Below are 19,098 nucleotides of genomic sequence, written 5' to 3'. Positions count from 1 at the left end.
AGCTCACCATTTACATAAGTGTACTATTTTTGTCGTATCGATTACAGAGGGCCGAAAAAATGAAACGAGTGAAATCTGCATTAGCATAAGCCATCCATAAGTGTGTATGAGTGTCTGTGTATTCGGTGCCCAAATCTAGTAGGCCATAAAAATTCGTGTAAAAGTGTAGAGTGAAGCGGCAGTGGAGAGCAAAGAAAAAAAAATCAATTATCTGCAACATAAAGCAGTGGGAGCAGTAGGAGCGGCTGGCAGGGGGAAAAGTGGAGGGAAAACAAAAGTTGGCACCAGCTGCACCACAAACCCAGCAGTGCGGGCCGCCTGAAATCAATATCTGGTCCACCGGGGGACAGCACCAGTGACAGTGGACTGTGTCGAGACCCGTCGGCAGTAGTCATATAAGGTGGCTCGGTTTAAGGGTGTCGGTGTCCAATACAATGGTACGACTCAGTTAGGGTTGCTGTCGACCTAGCCCGGAACTCAATGTCGCCATCAGTAGTAGCAAAAGAAGCAGCAGCAGCAGCAGTAGCAGCAGCAGCAGCAGAAGTAGTAGTACCAGCGTCAACAGTATCGTGTCCTCGACGCCACCAACGAAACCACGGAAGAACGGAATCTTCGTAACCTTTTCTTGTGCGCTTCCTACATTTCTAGCGCACTTCCCCTATCTGCTCTCCTGCTTTTTTTCTCTTAATACACGACCAAAAAACGCACACTAGAAACGCGCGTGAGAAATATCCCCAACACACACACACACACTCACACACATACACGTACACATATTATCCTTCTCTCGCTACGGAGTGTGCTCTCTGCGGTTTGCCGCACACTGTTGCATTTCAACCGCGCCAAACATCACACCACTAACGGTCACCCGTTAAGTTTCCATCATATGGTACGAGCTTTCTGCTCCAGGAACCGGCACAAAAGGGTTCCATCTCGTCTGCACTGCGAAAGGATTAAGCGACCGGAGTGCTGCACGAACGCAAAAACGTTGTTATTAGGATAGGCGATTTTTCAATTGCAACCAACGCATAGAAATGGATCGAAAGCAGTGGGTTATAATTCCTTTAGGTAGGTCGTACATACAAATTTACTGTAATGCACCCGAACAACACTGCTGACACAAACACATCATTCATCGTGCATACACACACATTCGCATTTCGCAACAATTCATAGCCGTAGACGGAAATTGTCAGCACGTGGCTGCGTCTGATGGAGACGCCTGGTACATCAAGTGGCATTGGAAAGTTTCCATCTATTTGGTGGACTTTTCCACATAGTCGAATGACTAGTTTATTGTTTTTGTATATCAAAACGTAAGGGGGGCCTTTTTATTGTGTTAGAAGTTTTTGTTATTTTTTGTTTTTGTATGTATTACCTTTCTAAACTGTTGATGAAATACTTCAAAGTTGTTGCCAATTTAATTGTTTTAATTGTGTATCTTTTACACATATTTAATTTCCCAGTAAGACGTCACTTGGCACCGCATTTTCTTAATAAAGTTTTTCATCGTCAAACTAATTATTTATTTTTAATCAACTATAATTATTTCAATTAATCTAATTAATATAATTAATTCTATAAACCTTTTAAAATAATTTTTTCGAATTCGATTGTTTGAAAGATTCTATTATATGTTCATTAATTTTCAGAATCTTTTTACAGCTAAACTAAGTTAGTACATTTAAAGTTAATGTTTAAATTTCGGTCAGGGGTAAATAGTGACTAAAATAGTTTTACGAAACTTGTTCCTTTCTGGGAATTAATGGATAATAAAAAACTACAAAAAATGAACGTAATTTGCTACTAACAACATTGAATTAACCGGTAGAATCAAATGCAATGAAATACCTACAGGCACTTAAATTAGAGGAAAGCACTTAAAATTTCCTATTTTTTACCCTTTTTTTATTTTTTTCTCCATGTACACAGCTCACAATACAAGATTTTGTGCCTGTCCCACCAAAGTCTAAATCTATTTTGTTTTTTTCTTTCTTCTTGAGATATCCAGCTCCAGCTTTAAAGTAATGTTTCAAATAGCGCATATCACAGGTCAAAATGGCATATATCAAGCTAAAAAACTTAAACCCCCTTACGTTTTGCGTAAAGATGATCATATTCGCACACTAAACATGTTCGGTTGATCGCGTACGAGTAAATCTCTTCTCGTTTCCTTTACTCCGTTTTCTTTCTCAACGTTAAGTGATTCTGTTTTCGTCCATTTACTTATGTTCTGCGGACAATTGTTTTCCATGTAAGTTATCGGTTTCGTATCGGTTGGTTTCGCCCCTTCATCCCCATACAGCTGTTTGCAATGTGTTTTTGCTTGATTTTGTCTGTTGGTTTGACATATAACTGTCCCATGATATGCTGTTGTTTATCGTCGACCGTTAGAATTTTACGTTGCTATTGCTTCATCTGGTGTTTAGTTGGTTTTGTGTTATTTGCTTTCGTTTCGTATGTCTCTATCACTGCACAAGTGTATGGAAAAAGGCCTGTGTTATGTGACCTCTCTTCTTGTTTTTGTCAAAATGTAACGCTCTAATGGTTGTTGCTACGTATGCATGCATCAATCATCGCCCAATACCGAACCATTCCGGGGTTGTGTTTTTTTTGTTTGTTTGTTTCAACACACCATTCACACGCAAACTTTGTTCAACAAAACTCATGCAACACATTTTCACAAAATGCTCACCAAACCAGTGACTGGCTGACCGGCGCTCCTTCTACCCTGCCTTCAAACCACTAACAGCCGAATGTATGTTCTTTTTTCTCTTTTTCATTCCAACAACAAACGCATGCTCTCTTCAAATCCATAAAATCGTACGAAAAAACTACAAATCCTCACACATAACTCGCCAACAAAACCTTCGCATCCGGTGTCCATCTGGAAAATACATCCTGCCTTTGAACAACGTGCCATCAATGGTTTAAAAACTCTCACGCCATCGTACAACGCCAATGTCATAATGTTGCCACTTGGAAAACTCGAAAATACAAAACAAAACAGCACTGGTAGGAGTGTTTTGGTTTTGGATTCCACAGGTTTCCGCAGAGTGTCAAAGTAAGCACAAATGGCTACCGAATGTAGCATTCCGAAGTTTAACGCATTCATCACCTTTAATGTGTATTATGGCGTTGATGAAAGAATTAGAAAAGTTTTGTTTTTCTTTTTCGTATTTTATCCTCAATCATTATTTCTGTACCACCTACTGTAACCATCCCTCATAATTTCTCAATCCCGTTTGGAGAATAGCGAGATAATCAATATCTTGTGCGCCGTGGGATAGTGTTGCAATATTCCGCGTAATACTTATGAATTTCCATCAATCAATAACGACGTCTCCTCTTTCGGATTGGTTTTCTTGTGATGGATGTTTTTGCACGCTTCGGCTTGCAAACACACAACACACAGCGGGGATGATTGCTTTCGAGAACGTCTCACTGTCTGTTTGTTGCATTCTTTCGCCCACTCTTAGGATGGATTCAATACCATCCACCACTACGGCCTCTGTCATGTCCAATTTCCGATCCCTCAATCAACTTCTAAACCATCAGAAGCAGCATTCCTGTATCGGTGGTAATTCAATTTTCATCGCCATCTCGTTCCTTCGATCGTCGTGCTCGCATCGAACGTAGTTTTCGATCTTCTCACTGCGTCACATCGTACGGCACACTCGTTAATCGTTTATTTATCACACTGAATTTTGTTTATGAAACCGACCGTCTTGCCCGTCTTCTTTTTCTTGGCCAACCCCCCTACAACTCCGAATCGTTTACACCACCGAAGCGCCTTCTTTGCTTTGCCAAGACTCATTGTTTACAATCAATCGGGTAGCGGCCCACAATCGGAACGATTTCGTACCGCCGCTAGTATGCACGCAGAAAATTAAAACAAATACCACTTTCGATGGATCGATGGGTGCAATGAATGGAAATGGAATTAATCTGGCCCCCCGGGTTACGATTCGGAAGTGATCATCATACGGGAAAGCCGTGGAACACTTATAGTGCGAGTTGTAATATGAAACACTTGGAATGATATCGCGTTTGATTGAAATTGCTTCTCAGCGCGATGCATTGGAAAGGGGCTGTTTTGAAGTGGCTTAAGAGTCGATCTTCAAGCGGTTACAGGTTCAATAGGTGTTGGCTACATTACAGTGCAGGACAAAAAAAAATGTTTTCTCTCATTTTGGTTTAATAAAATATTCATAGTTAGTCAACTTGTAGGAGGATTTCAGAGACTTATTTATGTTTTTACATCATGGATCGTGGACAGTTCCAAATTTTCGTAGGGATTTTTCGTTCTTGCATGCACACCGAATTTGAGTGCAATATTGTTTATACTTTAAGACCAAAGAGTCAAATTTCTTATTTGACCGTGATGCATTCAGTACCTTTGACGACTTTTTGAATATCACTTTATTTTAAACATTATTAACTAACGAATGTAATCTATGAACAAATTTATGAAAACAACTTTTTGATATTTATTACAAGTTAGTGGTACAAACTAACTAAACTATTTCATTTTAAAACTCGCAAATTTGCGAATTCTCGTCTAGAAGATGAGAAATGTTTCCAGTTTTCTATGTATAAATTTTAAATATATACATTCTGCACGATAAAGTCGCAAATGCTAGGAAAAAAACAACTTTCCTATGCTATTGACTTCTCCACGAAAGCCGTCATATGGTAACGCAAGTGATTTATTCCTGGACCTTTTTCTACAATTGTAGTGACTTGAGTGAGAGTCCAAGCTACTGACGCGTATTCTATAATTAGACGCACGATACAACGAAACAGACAACGATACAACGAGTTTCAACGCAGCGAATCGTGCAACATTCTGCTGCAACTGAAAGTTACAAAAAAAATTATTAATGTTATTAGTTTGGAACCTTTAAACAGAATTTTTGACAACTTTACATTGTGCAACTCGCATTACTTTACGTAATACGTAATATTTTTTTATTGTGCCGGGCACTGTAAGCTGACGATGTGACGGAGTTATCGGCGAGCTGGAGTGTTATACACAAATAACTGTTGCATCGACTACCGTACATCTTTCCCTGTTATGCTTGCAGAGAGTTGAACTTATAATCCCGTAAAAAATTCTACCGTTTAATAATTGCTGTTGCATCAGCTCGTAGTAGATCGTTTGTGCACTTCGTTCTACAGCCAACTAAAACTGAACTAAGTATGCCCCTCTCTCCGTCATCCTTTGCGATCCCTTTTGTCGTCCCCATGTTCCAATTGTTATTGTGTTGTTTAACTATTTGTATGTTAGAGTATGTTTTTTTTCTTCTTAGTTTAATTATAACAAAATCCTTATGTATCCTCTTAAGCACGAATTGTACATGACGACTTTTACTAATAATCTTTTTACACCTTCATCGATCAACTTAAAGCACGTTCCATCTACTGCTACGAGTGTGATAGCTGGACGGATGCGCGATGCAAGGATCCCTTCAATTATACCGCCCTGCCCCGCGATCAGCCACCGCTGATGACCTGTAACGGATGCTGCGTCAAAATGGTTCGCCATTCGAGAACACGTAAGTAAACGCCGAGCTACCAACGAAACATTCCAGGGAAACATTGCTTGACATTAGTTACGGAAACGTATTACCCAACCAATACCGGTTATGAATTACGATCGTTTGTGTGTATTGTTTTCTTCGTTCTATACGTTACCCGTACCAATTTCGTACCGTGACGATTGTTACAGAATGGATAAAATATGTTATTATTTCTTATTAATCCGAATTTATCAAGCTTTTCATTTAATATTAAATTAATTTTCATAGTTTAAAAAAAACGTACCATTTACTCATTCCCTTCGACGTGTTCATCGTTGTCCGCTTGTGTAATTTAAGTTGTCATTGCCAAGTATTAAGACACTTTTCATTTCATGATAATGTACAATAGAGTAGCAATTAAGTATAGAAAATATATGCAAACTGAATAATACATGTTTCACTAATTCAACTTGACAATAAAACACCATCAAAACCAAGCATAGGTATTAATGCAAATATTTCTCTTTTTTCTCTTTCCCCCAATTTCTTTCTCTTCTCTTTTTTTATTGTTTTGCCGTACTTTGATATTTACTTACGTTCTTATACATTTTTCACACTTTCGCTTCAAACTTTTAATCGTTTTTTTTATACAATAAAATAATTATCATTCTTTTTACAATTTTCTCTTCTTGTTCTGTATTATAATGTTTCCAACCCTCTCGTTTATTGATCTCGTTTATTGATCTCGTTTATATATTTAATAAATTACTTTTTTTCTATTTGCCACCGATGAATGGCTTACACACCATACACTTTGTCACTTTTACTTGAATTTAATTCGCTAACGCCAAATGCCACCGCGCCGCAAAATGCAATCTCCCCCGCCACATTGTTTCATCGAATGCAACGATGCAACGATGAACCACGCGCACACATATATTCCGGTGATGCGAACCACACACAACTGATAAACGGAACCACAAAATGCAAAAAAAAAAAACAACTAACCAATCAACGCCCAAAAACACACACAATCGCGCCGTCGATCGTAACGTCCACCGATGTTCGGATCGTCTGGAACTGTACCTAACTAACAACCAACACTAACGCACACTACAAAACACACCATCGTGTCTCGCGCCTTTTCGGGGACACATGGTGTCGGTTTTTGTTACATTCCTCGTCATTGTATGATCGAACGGAATGGTGTACACGTGTGACGATTGACATTGACCGTCATGATGGTACACAAACAAACAAACGTCACACATCCCGTGCTCTGGCGTGCGTTTCTCAAACATTTGCCGAACGCACAAACACGCACATACACGCAAACACACATCCACACACACACCCACACACAAACACATAAACAAACATGTATGCACCTAACGTTCGTACAGCGTACGAAGTCGTGAGGCGGATGTGTACGTCACAGTTGCAGATCAATCTGTTCATGGTAGATCATGTGTGTATGATGGAAAGTTCTGGCAATGGCCATATGTGTTTCTGTGAGGAAGATATGTGTAACTCCAGTCCCTCCAGCTTGCTCACCGCAAACCATCACCGGCACACCGTGCACACGTGCATCGGTAGCGTGCTGGCCGTGTACTTGCTACAACTCCTCCAGCGGGTCTTTCGGTAAAGCGTGTTGGGTCGGTTCCGGTTGAACAGCACACGGTTCCCCAACCGACAGCTGCTGTCACCTGTCCATGGCCGCTTTCCCTTTTTCTTTCCCCGTACTCCCTTTTCCCTGTCCCGGTAGTGCCCCGTTTCCAAAGCACCTGACCCTTTGCGGACCTGTGCAGACAGCTGTTATACCCGGCGCAAAACAATGAAAGACTCGCGTACTCGTCCGTATTATTATCCCGCTTTAAGCGCACCACGCTCGCCTCTTTCTTATATGTTCCTGCCGAATATCAGTTCGATCTCCGGTTCACCACGTCCGCAATGTAATGTCACTATTCGTTACCGTCACGAGTAGCTACCGTGTACCGCCACCACGCCAGGCTAATGTGAAAAGGGTGACTTATCACTCCACTCCTTGACGGGTGTCCTTCAACCGGGCGCCCTGTACAGCCCTCACCGTGTGCACAAGGGATGTCGGATGTCTCTTATGACTTAAGGACACCCCAACACCACTACGCACCGGTCCAATTTCCCAACCAGCCGAGAAAGAATACTTCCACTTGAAGCACCCCAAAATAGACTCGATGTGATGTGAGAAGAATCCTTAACCAACAATCAAACGGATGGATCACATTCTTTCGGCATAGCCTTCGGCACACGGTACTCAATACGTAGAACGCCATCTTGTGGCAGCCCATCTTCCCATTTCACTATCACCGTTCCTTTCACACTGCGTTCCAAAAACCACACTCACACACCAAAAAGCAAAAAAAAAGAAACCACGTCCACTCCATCGCTACTATTGTTCGGTTTATTTCTGTTTATTCTTTCCCGTGCAATCCGTGTAGAAAACAAACACAAAACGTTTTTAAGTTTTTCAATTTCATTTCCCCACAACAACCAAAGCTGCACCGAATCGATCGTTGGGTAGAGAACGTTTGTAGTTGAATTTCGAAGTTTTTTTTCCTCCATTCTTTGTTCAGGGTTAGCTCGTGTGAGTTTTACCACATCAATTTTGCTCCGATTTACAATCTGAAACTATTTTACGTTATATGTTCTACTTTTCAATTTATTACGTTTTGATTTGTTTTTACAGTAGGTAGTATTAGAGTTTTGTTTTTTTTCTTCTTTAGTCTCATCTCTTCTCTATTTCTCTGTTTCTCTTCCTATATTCGGTTGCTGGATATCGTACGATTAGCGTTGTTCATAACGATATTCCCATAACCTGAAAAGCTTTACCCATTTTCATGCTCATTAGAGATTAGACCTACACGCCTGTAGGTAATGCGAGCAGTTGAACCTTTGCTATTTCCTAAAACAATGAAGAATATTCTCCCGTACTGCATCCTAGCTTTAAGATATTGTACCGAACCATCTCCATCATCGGCCGCCACAATGTGTGAGCAAGACAAAAGGGGAATTTAATTGCACTCTGACGATCTTACAACGCATCGTCCCGACCAAATCCAAGCATCGTGCATCGCTGTGCGAGGTTCATATTTGCAAAACACCTCGCCAAACATGTAAACACACGCGCTCGGAAATGTACGAGCACATTTCCGACCGAGTAGCATTAGATAGGAACAAAAGAACCTTAAAGCAGACGCAATCCACATTGGAAACTCGCTGCGTCAGCATTGCTCCGCACTCACGCAATTTAACCGCGCACTGCAAGAACATTTGCCTCGATGTGAAGCGGGAATCGAGCTCCAAAACGAATGGTTGTCCACCAGCTGGTAGTGTGGAGATAAAGAAACAGATTCCCTGCATGAAGCATTCTAAACTGGTTGCGAAGATGGTTACTAATCCGCGCCTGTGACTATGGCGCACCATTGCATTTCTTCGATCCGTTACTGTTTTGGCACTTCGTCCCACGTTTGATTTTGTCTCTGTTTGGAACTATTTCGCTGTATAAAGTTATACATTTTTCCCCCGCTCTGATTGGCGATGAATCTCCTGTAAATACCGTATATACTTATAACCCCAGTTACATCGTCCACCTGCTGCTAGTGACGTTCGGTTTTTTTATAGTGGCTGGTTTTATCATGTTTTTTTGTTTTGTTTTTTTTCTTCAAATAACATTTACAACTGATAACAACTAGTTCTTACTATTTTTTAAACCCTTTTTACAAATCTTGTTCTGTTTAGTAGAAGCATGATAGGAATAGAGAAAGAGTTTCTACTAAAACACACTAAGTCACTAATCTTTTTACTGTTCACTACTCATTCGGTTTTCGTTTGTTCTCATTCTCACACTGTAACTCTGGTTTTTTCTCTCTCTATCTAACAATTTATCGAGTTTTCTACTAAAGCCTAGATATGTACTATATCTTTTTCTCGTGTTTCGTTTTTTGGTTTCACTTTCACTAGTTTGACGGTTGACAAAGTTTGTTCGTTTTTAACTACGTTTACTGCAGTTTCTCTTTTATTGTCTTGTCTTTTTGTTTCTGTTTTTAGTTTTTTGTAATTGTTTTTTGAAAGTAGTAACGCGTTTCTCTTGATTCTTTACCAAATCCTTTCCCAATCCCCGCCCACTTACACATTCCTATCGACCCTTTTGCTCAAACTCTATCCCACTTACATGTAAGTGAATTTGGCACCTTTCCCTAGAGTTGGACCATCTTGTTCGATCATCCAAATAATATCGCCTTTAATAGTGTATTCCTTTATCCTACACAAAAACACACTTACCCGCACACACACACACCAACCAACAAAACATCCTCTCTTAGATAGCGCATCCCGAGTTAAATAAAGTTTTTTTCTATGCTCTACACCTGCTATTACCTTAGAGAGCTACCTTAGACGCCGTTTAGTTCGTTTTTTGAGCAGTTGTAGACAGTACGTTTTTGATACGAAAGCACAGCAATAGTTTTCACAGCCACGTTTGCTGAATTGTGAAACTGAAAGCGCCAAGAAGAAGAAACCGTTGTATGTGTACATGAAAACTAGACAAAAACAACAAATCTCATAAACACACACATTCATCCGCTACCGGAATCGAAAGATGCTCGAAACGATGGACGCTAATGCAGTGCGATAGATAGATACATAAATTTATATACATACTTTGTGATTATATATGTACACACACCCACACCTACACACACACATACACAATCATAGCGTTGGATGCACAACAGAACCAAACCATACTAGCCACGTGCTAAAAACAATGGTGGGTGTAGAGAATGAAACCATGCCCGCACCCACTCAGCGCAAAGCAATACTAGACGAACATTCGACCTCTGGCATCTGATTCATCTTCCCGGCCCAAAACTATCGCCATTTTAGTTTGTTCATTTTAGAGTTCCACTTTTATAAACAATCATTAAAGCACCGCTGTCATCGGTACCGGTACATCGAGCATTTGTTTGTTGCCCTTTCATCGCTTACACCCGTGTGTAAACACGAACGCTGGCCTACGTGTAGGCATTTCCCTTGCGTTGTAAGAAGTGGTGTGCGTACTGAAGCGTGTAGCATAGTGATTTTAATTATAAAGCATGTATAATTTAAGAATCAAACCTAGCGCCTACTTCGATTTACTACTTAATGTCAAACTCAACTGTCAAATGGATGATAAACAACAATGGTAACTTTTAGTTTCTCTGTCCAAACGATATTAATGTATGAATTTTAAGCACTATTAAATTTGAATGAAAAATTGTCATATTCATCTTACAAATGACAGTAAATTGCTTTAATTACTGACATCCATATACTAAGCGTTTATTGATCGCTTTTGATCGTGTTTGACACATCAAGCGTTTCATTTGTTATCACACTTACCAATACTCGTTACGTTGTTTGGAAACCCGATAAGAAGGGCAATGAATTGCCAAGTTTTTTATGATATTGACGTAGTTTTGTGCTTCATTCTGTGCTAAAAACCCTTGCAGCATCTTTATTCATGATGCTGCATATATTTCGCATTCGTAATGCGAATATAGCTAGATATGGTTTTATTTTGTTTGTTCTTCGTCGCATATAATGTTGAGCAAACAGCACACAAGCGCAGTGATCTGTGTTGTCAAACAAAAACCGTAATGGGATCGGTTCCATTTTGAATTTTCTTTCTTTTATTTATTCAACATGTCGACCAAACGACTAGTATGTCCCTTAACGTGAACAATAAACACTCCGCAAACAATTGAATTCAATCAAATACACGAGCAATAGCAATACTACTTCACTCACACGTACCGGATCGCAGGTAATGGTTCTGTAAATCTGTGCTAACATGGCAAAAATTGAAAATTGTGTGTGAAAATAGAAATCCTCTAGGTCGGGGGTTGCAAATAAATAATAGATTAAAATAGCTCACCGTAACGCACTGCAACAGGCAGAAAGGTGGCGATCATTAATGTCACACGGTGTGCGAAACAGAATCGGATGAGAGGATCTTATGAGCTTTTTTGACGTGTTAAAATCAATAATAAAATGCAAATCCTTACGATAGAAAGGAAGTAAAAAAACACAATAAGGTAAATGACCTGTAAAGACCTGTGAAGTATGATATACAAAAGCCCAGAAGGAACGATATATTTTTCTTATTGTATGAGAATTTTCAAAAAAAAGACACGCATACACACCGACACAACACACTCAAAAACAACGTGAATAGATGAGCGATTCTATTATTATTAGCTTAGCGAAAATGAGGTTATGCTTTTTCCCCAACTTTTTACGCCTTTATGAACAGTACGGTGTTGCTGATGATGTTGAACGTTGTTCTTATTGTTTTAACCCAACAAGTGAAGTTGTAAGAATATCCACGTTTTGTACTGCTTTAATGCGAATTTCTTGGAAAATACGCTAATAAATTGGACGGAAATTTCGTTACAAAATCATGTTATAACATTTGCCGCCAGCAGTTGCGATCGAAAGAACATCTTTCGAGCGCTCTGTAACTTTACGGAGTTCAGCATATTCAACTCAGGCCATTTTGAGTCTTGTTGGCTTTTGATGCTAACACTCTTCTTAGTACTCCATCGCCAATTTGCATCACAGTAATTGTTATTTATTCTAAGAAAAGGACCAAAATATTCAAACATCATCATTAGAGTAAAGTTTATGCCACACCAAGAAGAAGCGCTCATTTGTAACATGGACAAACACACAAGCTCAGTAAAACACATTCTACACATAGAAAGAACGTACTTAAACATTTGAATGTAATTTTCTACCAGTGTTCCGGCGTTGGGAAGTAACAAGAGCAAGGAGTTTAAAAGCTCATCTAGTGTAGTATGTAAATCATCTATCAGCCATAAAAAAGGTGCAGATATCCTCCCCTTGGTAAGAAACAAAACCTTCTCTTCCCTTTGACAAAAAGTGTGCAAACAGCAGGATAATTTATTGAAATGGATCGTATATCGGTGTGAGTCTTTGTGCTATCCTCGACGGGGAGAGGTCGACTGTGTTCGTGCGAACAAGGGTGCTTCAGCCCCACACAAAACCAGGCATACTGATAAAAAGATTATGAGAACGTAAACTGAGAGTGAAAGTAGAGTAGATTCTACCCTTAATATGCTTCTGTTTTCGCACGTACGTTTTATACAATTACATTGTTGATTGCAAAAAAAACAAAACTCGCTTTACTTGCGCCGAGTGTAATGTGGTTCCATCCAGCCGAGCGGTATGGCTCTTTAATGAGCTTTTTTTAAGTATTCGCGATAGAAAAAGAAAATTAAAGATTTAGGCAAAAAAGCAGATCGGTCTACCAATTGTATCGTTATGTTGAGTATGTGTAGTTACAGCTTGGTTTAGAAAAGAAAAACAGAAACTTGTTAATAATGTTGAAAAATTGCAAAAAAACGAACTATTAAACCCAAAATCGGAAACTAACTATGCAACCAAACAGAAATGGATTTGTAGCATTTGGTGGTGCAAGGAAAAATTTAAACAAATAGAAACGATATATAAAATACTTATACAAGTTTTTTGACATTTTTTGAGTATCGTTAATTAAGCGCAGGGGCATATTAGGAACAAAAAAAAGAAACAAGAAGCACCGATGGAGAGCAGCAGCATGCGTCAGGATTAGATTATTTTGGATGATACTTTTGCGAGGAGATATGGAAACACACAAAAAACCTAAAAACAATCCACTAACGAGCCGTAAATCAACAAAACAAAAACCCAATAATCCTGTACAGTTTGTGTGTGTGCAACAGGAAGAAAATTTAGATAAAGTTACCAAAAATCAAACTCAAACAACCTACACATACTCACCAACACACAACAAAAGTATAAACAAATGGCAGACAGCATAAGTGCAGTGAAACATGCAAGAAAACAGGAAAAAGAATACCAAACGAAACACAAAAACAAGAAGACGAAGCGTGTGAACGGAACACGTAACTTAGCGTATGATCAATAATAAATGCAGCTATATTTAACTTTGGATTACGGGTTTTGTGTGCTGATTATTTCTATTTCCCACCCCCATCAACTGACAAAGGGTGCATCCCGACGTTAATTGGGCGGCAGAATCTGTGCCTGGCAAGCCTTTTACACCATTTTAATTGCATATTTTTAGAAGCAAAACCAAACAACAACAAACCCTAAGGCAAAGCGAAATAATGTTGTCGGAAAAAATAGAAAAAAGAAATGCAAACCGTTTCTTATTCCATGCTTTCCTTTGTTATGTTCCTTTTTTTAAGGAGAATTTATTATTAAAAACAAATAATAATAAGCTTAACAAACCCACAACGGAGGCTATTCTTCTGATGAAAGCGTTTCGCCTAATACCCATTAAATTAGCCTATTATTTTCCATCTTCCTTCATATCCACCAACACACACATTCTTTTCGTGCTTTTCTCGCTTTCTCGGCCAATGGAGTCGTTTTGGCTCAACGCTTACAAACACTTACTCTCACATAGCAAAACAAAAAAAGCAAACAGAGCATTTGAACGCTTTGAAACGCTTTACTGGGTACGTTACGAGGTAAATTGCTTTCTAGCAAACTATCTAAACACACTTTCTGACAAACTTAAAAAAGTGGAAATACCAACAAGAAAGTACAACAAAATAAACAGCCATTTAAACCAAAGTCGAAACATGTATCCGAACAAAATGCACGAAACTCCGACGACGGTAGAACAACGACAGTGCCATAACAAGGCCAAGGAACAAAACAGTGTACTTAGAAAAACAAAAACCAAACTTACCAAATAAAAAGCTGAAATATTGCATGCTTTCCGCGATCATACCGAACTGTCGTGCTTTTGTTATTATTAGGCTTCTGCTGAAAACAGAAAAAAAAACGAATCAATTTGCCAATTTAATCTCGTAGGCTTACGTTTAAACTTCGCTTTGTTTTCGTTTAGTTTTACTATTGTCAACTTTAGCTTCATTTTGTTTGAATGTGCACATTATGTAATCTGTACAATACAAGCCTTCTGTTTGATAGTGTGAATATCTTTCTATTTTCTACCACTACTCGCTTTGTTCAACTGGGCTGAATGTGTTTTCATGTGTGTGCTTTTGTTATGTGTGTTTGTTTACTGTTAATATAGTTGAAATGTCTTATGTGTTATCTGCACGTGCTGTTATTGGTTATATGTTTTACTGCATACAACAATTTTCCCTTTTTTCCGTATTGTTGTACAAACATAGAGTTTCATCGCAATCGTGTCCTTTGTCCTTTTTCTTTTCTTATGTACTCTCGTTTTTCCTCTCGTTGGTTGTGCCGATGGAATCAAAACATGTACGCGAGCTTAGGTCAATGTTTTATCTTTCATTATTTTCTTATCAGTGTTTTCTTACCTCCAATGCTTCGGTGTCGGTGTATTGTGCGTTGTACATTTTATTTCTCTCGCTCTCATTTCTCCCCTTGTACTTGTTGACTTATGATTTATTAAGCGTCCGATGGCGTACCTTTTGGGAAGCTCCACTGAAGCTCACGGTACAAAAGGGGCCAATTATTCTGTTTTGCCCTTCTTCAGTCCTTTTTGCATTTTTGTTTTTGTTGTGTACGTTTCCTACCACTTTTTGTAGCGAGCTCAACGACCACAAACCGTACCATTTGCATTCTACAAACATTACGCACACTCACATACCGTTTTTACATTACTCCCCCTTTTTCCAGCTCCAAAGATACTAACAAAAAAATAACAAAATAAAAACCCTTTCGAATACATGCCGGGCAAAACCATTGGCTGCCAGGATGATTTTTCTCCTTTCCAATCCCAAACGTGCCTTTAGCCCTGTTTGCGCAGCATAATGGTAGCCTCTGTAAAGCAAAATACCCCATATAATTCAATTGATGGCAATTTATGTCGATATTTTGCTGTTTTATCAACACCATTTTCAGGCGCAAAGGGTGTATTTGAAGGTTATCTATGATGGTACACGAAGGAATGTATCGGAGGATGACCTTTCACCCTTAGCATATTGCCTGGAAGTACATAACCGACCGGCCTTCGAAAGGTTACCTCTGCCGTTGGAACTTTTTTATTGTTTCGCAAAGATAACATCGTTCAACAATCTTCGGAAATGAAATGTCAAATGCCGGAGGCTGACACCCACTAGTGCACGACCATACAATCACTCAATTCTAATGCATAATGTTGTAGCCATTTGCGCAAAGTCTCATTCGCTCATTGTTCTTCTGTTCGGTTTCTTTATTTGAAATTATACATAGTTTGGTAACTGAAAAAAAAAACGTTTCAATATTTACCATTTCACAAAACACCAGGCGTCTCCATTAAGGTTCGTTGGGATACCGGGCGTCTCCATTAAGTTTGAATGGAGTACAAGGCGTCTCCGTTGAATTTGACTCAAGACCAGGCGTCTCCATCGGAAATAATTCATGCATCGCAAAGAGAACGTACGTTTCCACCGGGAGAATTTGTTAGCTAGTGCTAAGATGCACGGCATAAAATATGAATATCGACCAAAGCCCGTAACACAACCAGGCACAGGTCACGTTTCCGTATCGAATCATCCGAACTGGGTCAATTGGACGCTCCGATATGTTCTGGCTCCGCTCACAGTTAATTGTACCACAGTCTTTGCACGCTACATTGTATTCTGACCCGCGTAACGAAAGTTCTATTTCAGCAGCTCATTAAACGCAGAAAAGGGCAAGATGAAAGAATTATAACCGCTACCGTGCAAAGAATGCGAGAAATGTTCTTGCCGCACCGTTCCGTTTTATGTGCGGATTTGCAAAGCTGTTCTTACCATAAGTACCATTCTAAGCACTACCAGCGTGATGGAGAGTTCCATCCCAGTATGTGTGTGTATTGTGGTCATATTGTGACAGCAGCGCTATGTCCGCGAAAAACTCACGTACTTTTGACTTCTAATTCCTCTTTGTAGAAAGTTATGAACGATTCGTTAGACTTTAAGCGTCATTGAACCTAAACAAAAACGTATAATTGATATTATTTTTTAATTTCAACTCAATTTTGAACTAAAAATGTTTTAAACCCATAACAAAATATCTTTATGTCTACGCTTGCAATACATATCGAAAAGAGACCTCAGTGGTCACTTTAAGTACAACTTCTTCAGCGGCAAATGTAGTTAAAGAAACCTTACACATTGCGTTCTTTCAACGGACAGACAAAAGAGGTCACAAAAAAAGGGAAAGCAAACAGAAATCAATTTCCTTCACGGAAGCTTCCCATTTCCTGCTTTCATTACATGTTGTTCGTACGCGTGTTTTTTTTTTCCTGTTCCGCAGAAGGACAGTACGTGCAGAATGTAATTTTCCACCTTACACTTCTTTATCCTCGCACACTGAAGTAAATTGTCCGTAGCAGAACGTTAGCGAATGAGTCTATGGGCGAATATTCTCAAGGAATGGTTTTTTTTTTGTTGCTGTTCGAAAGAATGAACGAAGTGTAACCGTATAACCGAGACTGTGATTGTAGGCTAGTACATGAATTTTAAAAACGACATGTAAGGGTAATATAAAAACTGAATAGAATGAGATGAGCACGAAACTGAACGGCAATGAAGACGAAAGGAACAAAAAAAAACCATTCAACGTTTGAAAACTAATTGCATTACCAGATTGGGTGAGTGTGGGCATACAACTCGTGGCACTCGTGAGTCAGCTTCCGTGCCGCATTGGGTGGCAGCCTTGAACGTGGTGAGCTACAATTGAAAGACATACTACCGGTCGCGACATGAATCGAATCGAACTGAAACATGGAACTACAGAGAAAAAAAAAAACAACTCCCCTCAACAAAACCAGCAGCAGTAACGGCGCGCTCATGATTGGCGCACTTAACGAAACACATATTTTTCTCACAAAACGATGCCAAATTAAATGTTTTGGCTCCGATGGATCACATAGACGCAAAAAAGGAAAAAGAAACAGCAATCCAACCAACAATCTGCGTTCGTTTGCGCTCGTTTTGGCAAACACGTCGACACGCTTGGACGTGTTTGATTAGAGACGGTGGGCTAAGCTGCGTTGCGCAGAGTTGCTTACAAAATAGTAAATCAATTATGTTTAAACATAAAACCAAGCAGGCCATAGTTGTCACGAGCTAGGACGAACGCAACTGTGGATGGAACTGTGCTTTCTGCTGCGCTACGCACGTATGAAAGCCAATGCTACGATATTTTTTCTCATAGACACAGGAATGATCTACCGTGAAAAACTAATACTTTAAACCAAAGCTTCCCATTTACGGCGGCGAACGTGAACGTTTCCTGCAAAGCGCCATCCCCATCACACACGTGACCGAGCTAAGCTGAATGAAACTATTGTTCGATGCGGTGAATAAGTATACAGCAGGACAGTTGAAGGTAATGAAACTTGACCGCAGAGCTGCTAAGTGTGCGAAATGAAACAGGAGGAAAGTAACAAAACATTTCGATCGTAGCTAAAACTCTTCACACTCTAATGCACACACACGAGCGATCTACTTGGTCAATTTTTATTTGTAGTGTCAATACTAATGTGGTCAATTTTTTTTTAATATTTAACTGTTGAAGAAGGAAATCCAGCAAAAACGGAACTAGAAAATGAGGTGAAAATTATGTTATTAAAACATTAGGAAACAGAATCATAACAGAAGAATGTTTTACGAAACCCTTTTTAAATTCACTTTTAGGCTTCCAAGTTAAAGAATGGCAGAAATAGCAGCAGTTACTTATAGGCAATGCTTAGTACATTATAATGAACCTTTGTTTCCCACCCGCTATTACTATATAAAGGATACATAAACGAGAGATAGATGGTTTTGTAAATAATTTTACATTATTAGTAATAGACCATTTGTTTCGGTTCCGTGCATAGACCAGCAAGATAGGTTATTTTCCTTCGCTCATTCGGGTAACGTTAACAGTGGCGAAAGGATGAAATTGTGTGTGCAAAATTATCATTTATTCCTTCCAGGTCCACTGTCCACGGTTCTAGTTGCTGGAAAATAGTTTAATTCTGTTGAATATTTTTATAGTGAGGAAATGCGAACGGAACACGAGTGACATCTCGTAGCAGAGGGGTTTTAAAATAACTTCCACGCGATAGAACGCAAACCGGAGGTAAAAACAGAGCTCTTATAAGGCTAGTATTACGTTAGTATATAAACTGATATATCATAAAAAAAAAATAAAACCCGAGCCGAAAAAACTCAAAGCTCAACTTGCTTTCCTTGCATTATCCCGAGGAACAGTTGCACGCACGCGATCAGGAGACAAAAAAAGCAAAGGAAAATACAAAAAAAAACAAGCAGAGAAACACGTACAGTAATATTAAAAACAAACACACAGAAATACACAATTTTGATTAAACATAAAAGCTAATACGATAACGAAATCATATTTCTAGACAATTCGATTAAGCTGAGACGCCGCGCTAAAACCTGCTTGCATGGCGCGATCGCGTTGAACAATTCTCTCTTTCTCTCGTTTTTAACCAAAAAAAAAAAGACACGTGTTTCTACCTTTGACTATTTATCACGCTGTCGGAGCTTTAACGGTT

At 39.2% G+C, this 19,098-nt stretch overlaps 1 protein-coding gene across 1 annotated transcript; it reads left to right on the top strand.

Moving 5' to 3' along the window:
* The first annotated feature begins 1,034 nt into the window (after positions 1-1,034).
* LOC128712077 (protein quiver) lies at positions 1,035-7,167 on the top strand. The gene is made up of 4 exons (XM_053806972.1): positions 1,035-1,068; positions 3,011-3,064; positions 5,412-5,558; positions 6,926-7,167. The coding sequence occupies exons 1-4, from the start codon at positions 1,035-1,037 to the stop codon at positions 7,165-7,167; spliced, it is 477 nt and encodes a 158-aa protein (XP_053662947.1).
* The last annotated feature ends 11,931 nt before the right edge of the window (positions 7,168-19,098 follow it).

Source organism: Anopheles marshallii, chromosome 3 (genome assembly GCF_943734725.1).
Source record: "Anopheles marshallii chromosome 3, idAnoMarsDA_429_01, whole genome shotgun sequence".
Lineage (NCBI taxonomy): Eukaryota > Metazoa > Arthropoda > Insecta > Diptera > Culicidae > Anopheles > Anopheles marshallii.
Note: the sequence above shows the minus strand (reverse complement) of the source record. Positions and strands in the feature narration are given on the sequence as shown.

Excerpts from the sequence above, each read along its gene's own strand:
- LOC128712077 (XM_053806972.1), top strand. The coding sequence starts at position 1,035 with ATGGATCGAAAGCAGTGGGTTATAATTCCTTTAG. Across the intron at positions 1,069-3,010 it reads GTGGGTTATAATTCCTTTAG|CACTGGTAGGAGTGTTTTGG; the intron begins GTAGGTCGTACA and ends AAAACAAAACAG. Across the intron at positions 3,065-5,411 it reads GGTTTCCGCAGAGTGTCAAA|CACGTTCCATCTACTGCTAC; the intron begins GTAAGCACAAAT and ends ATCAACTTAAAG.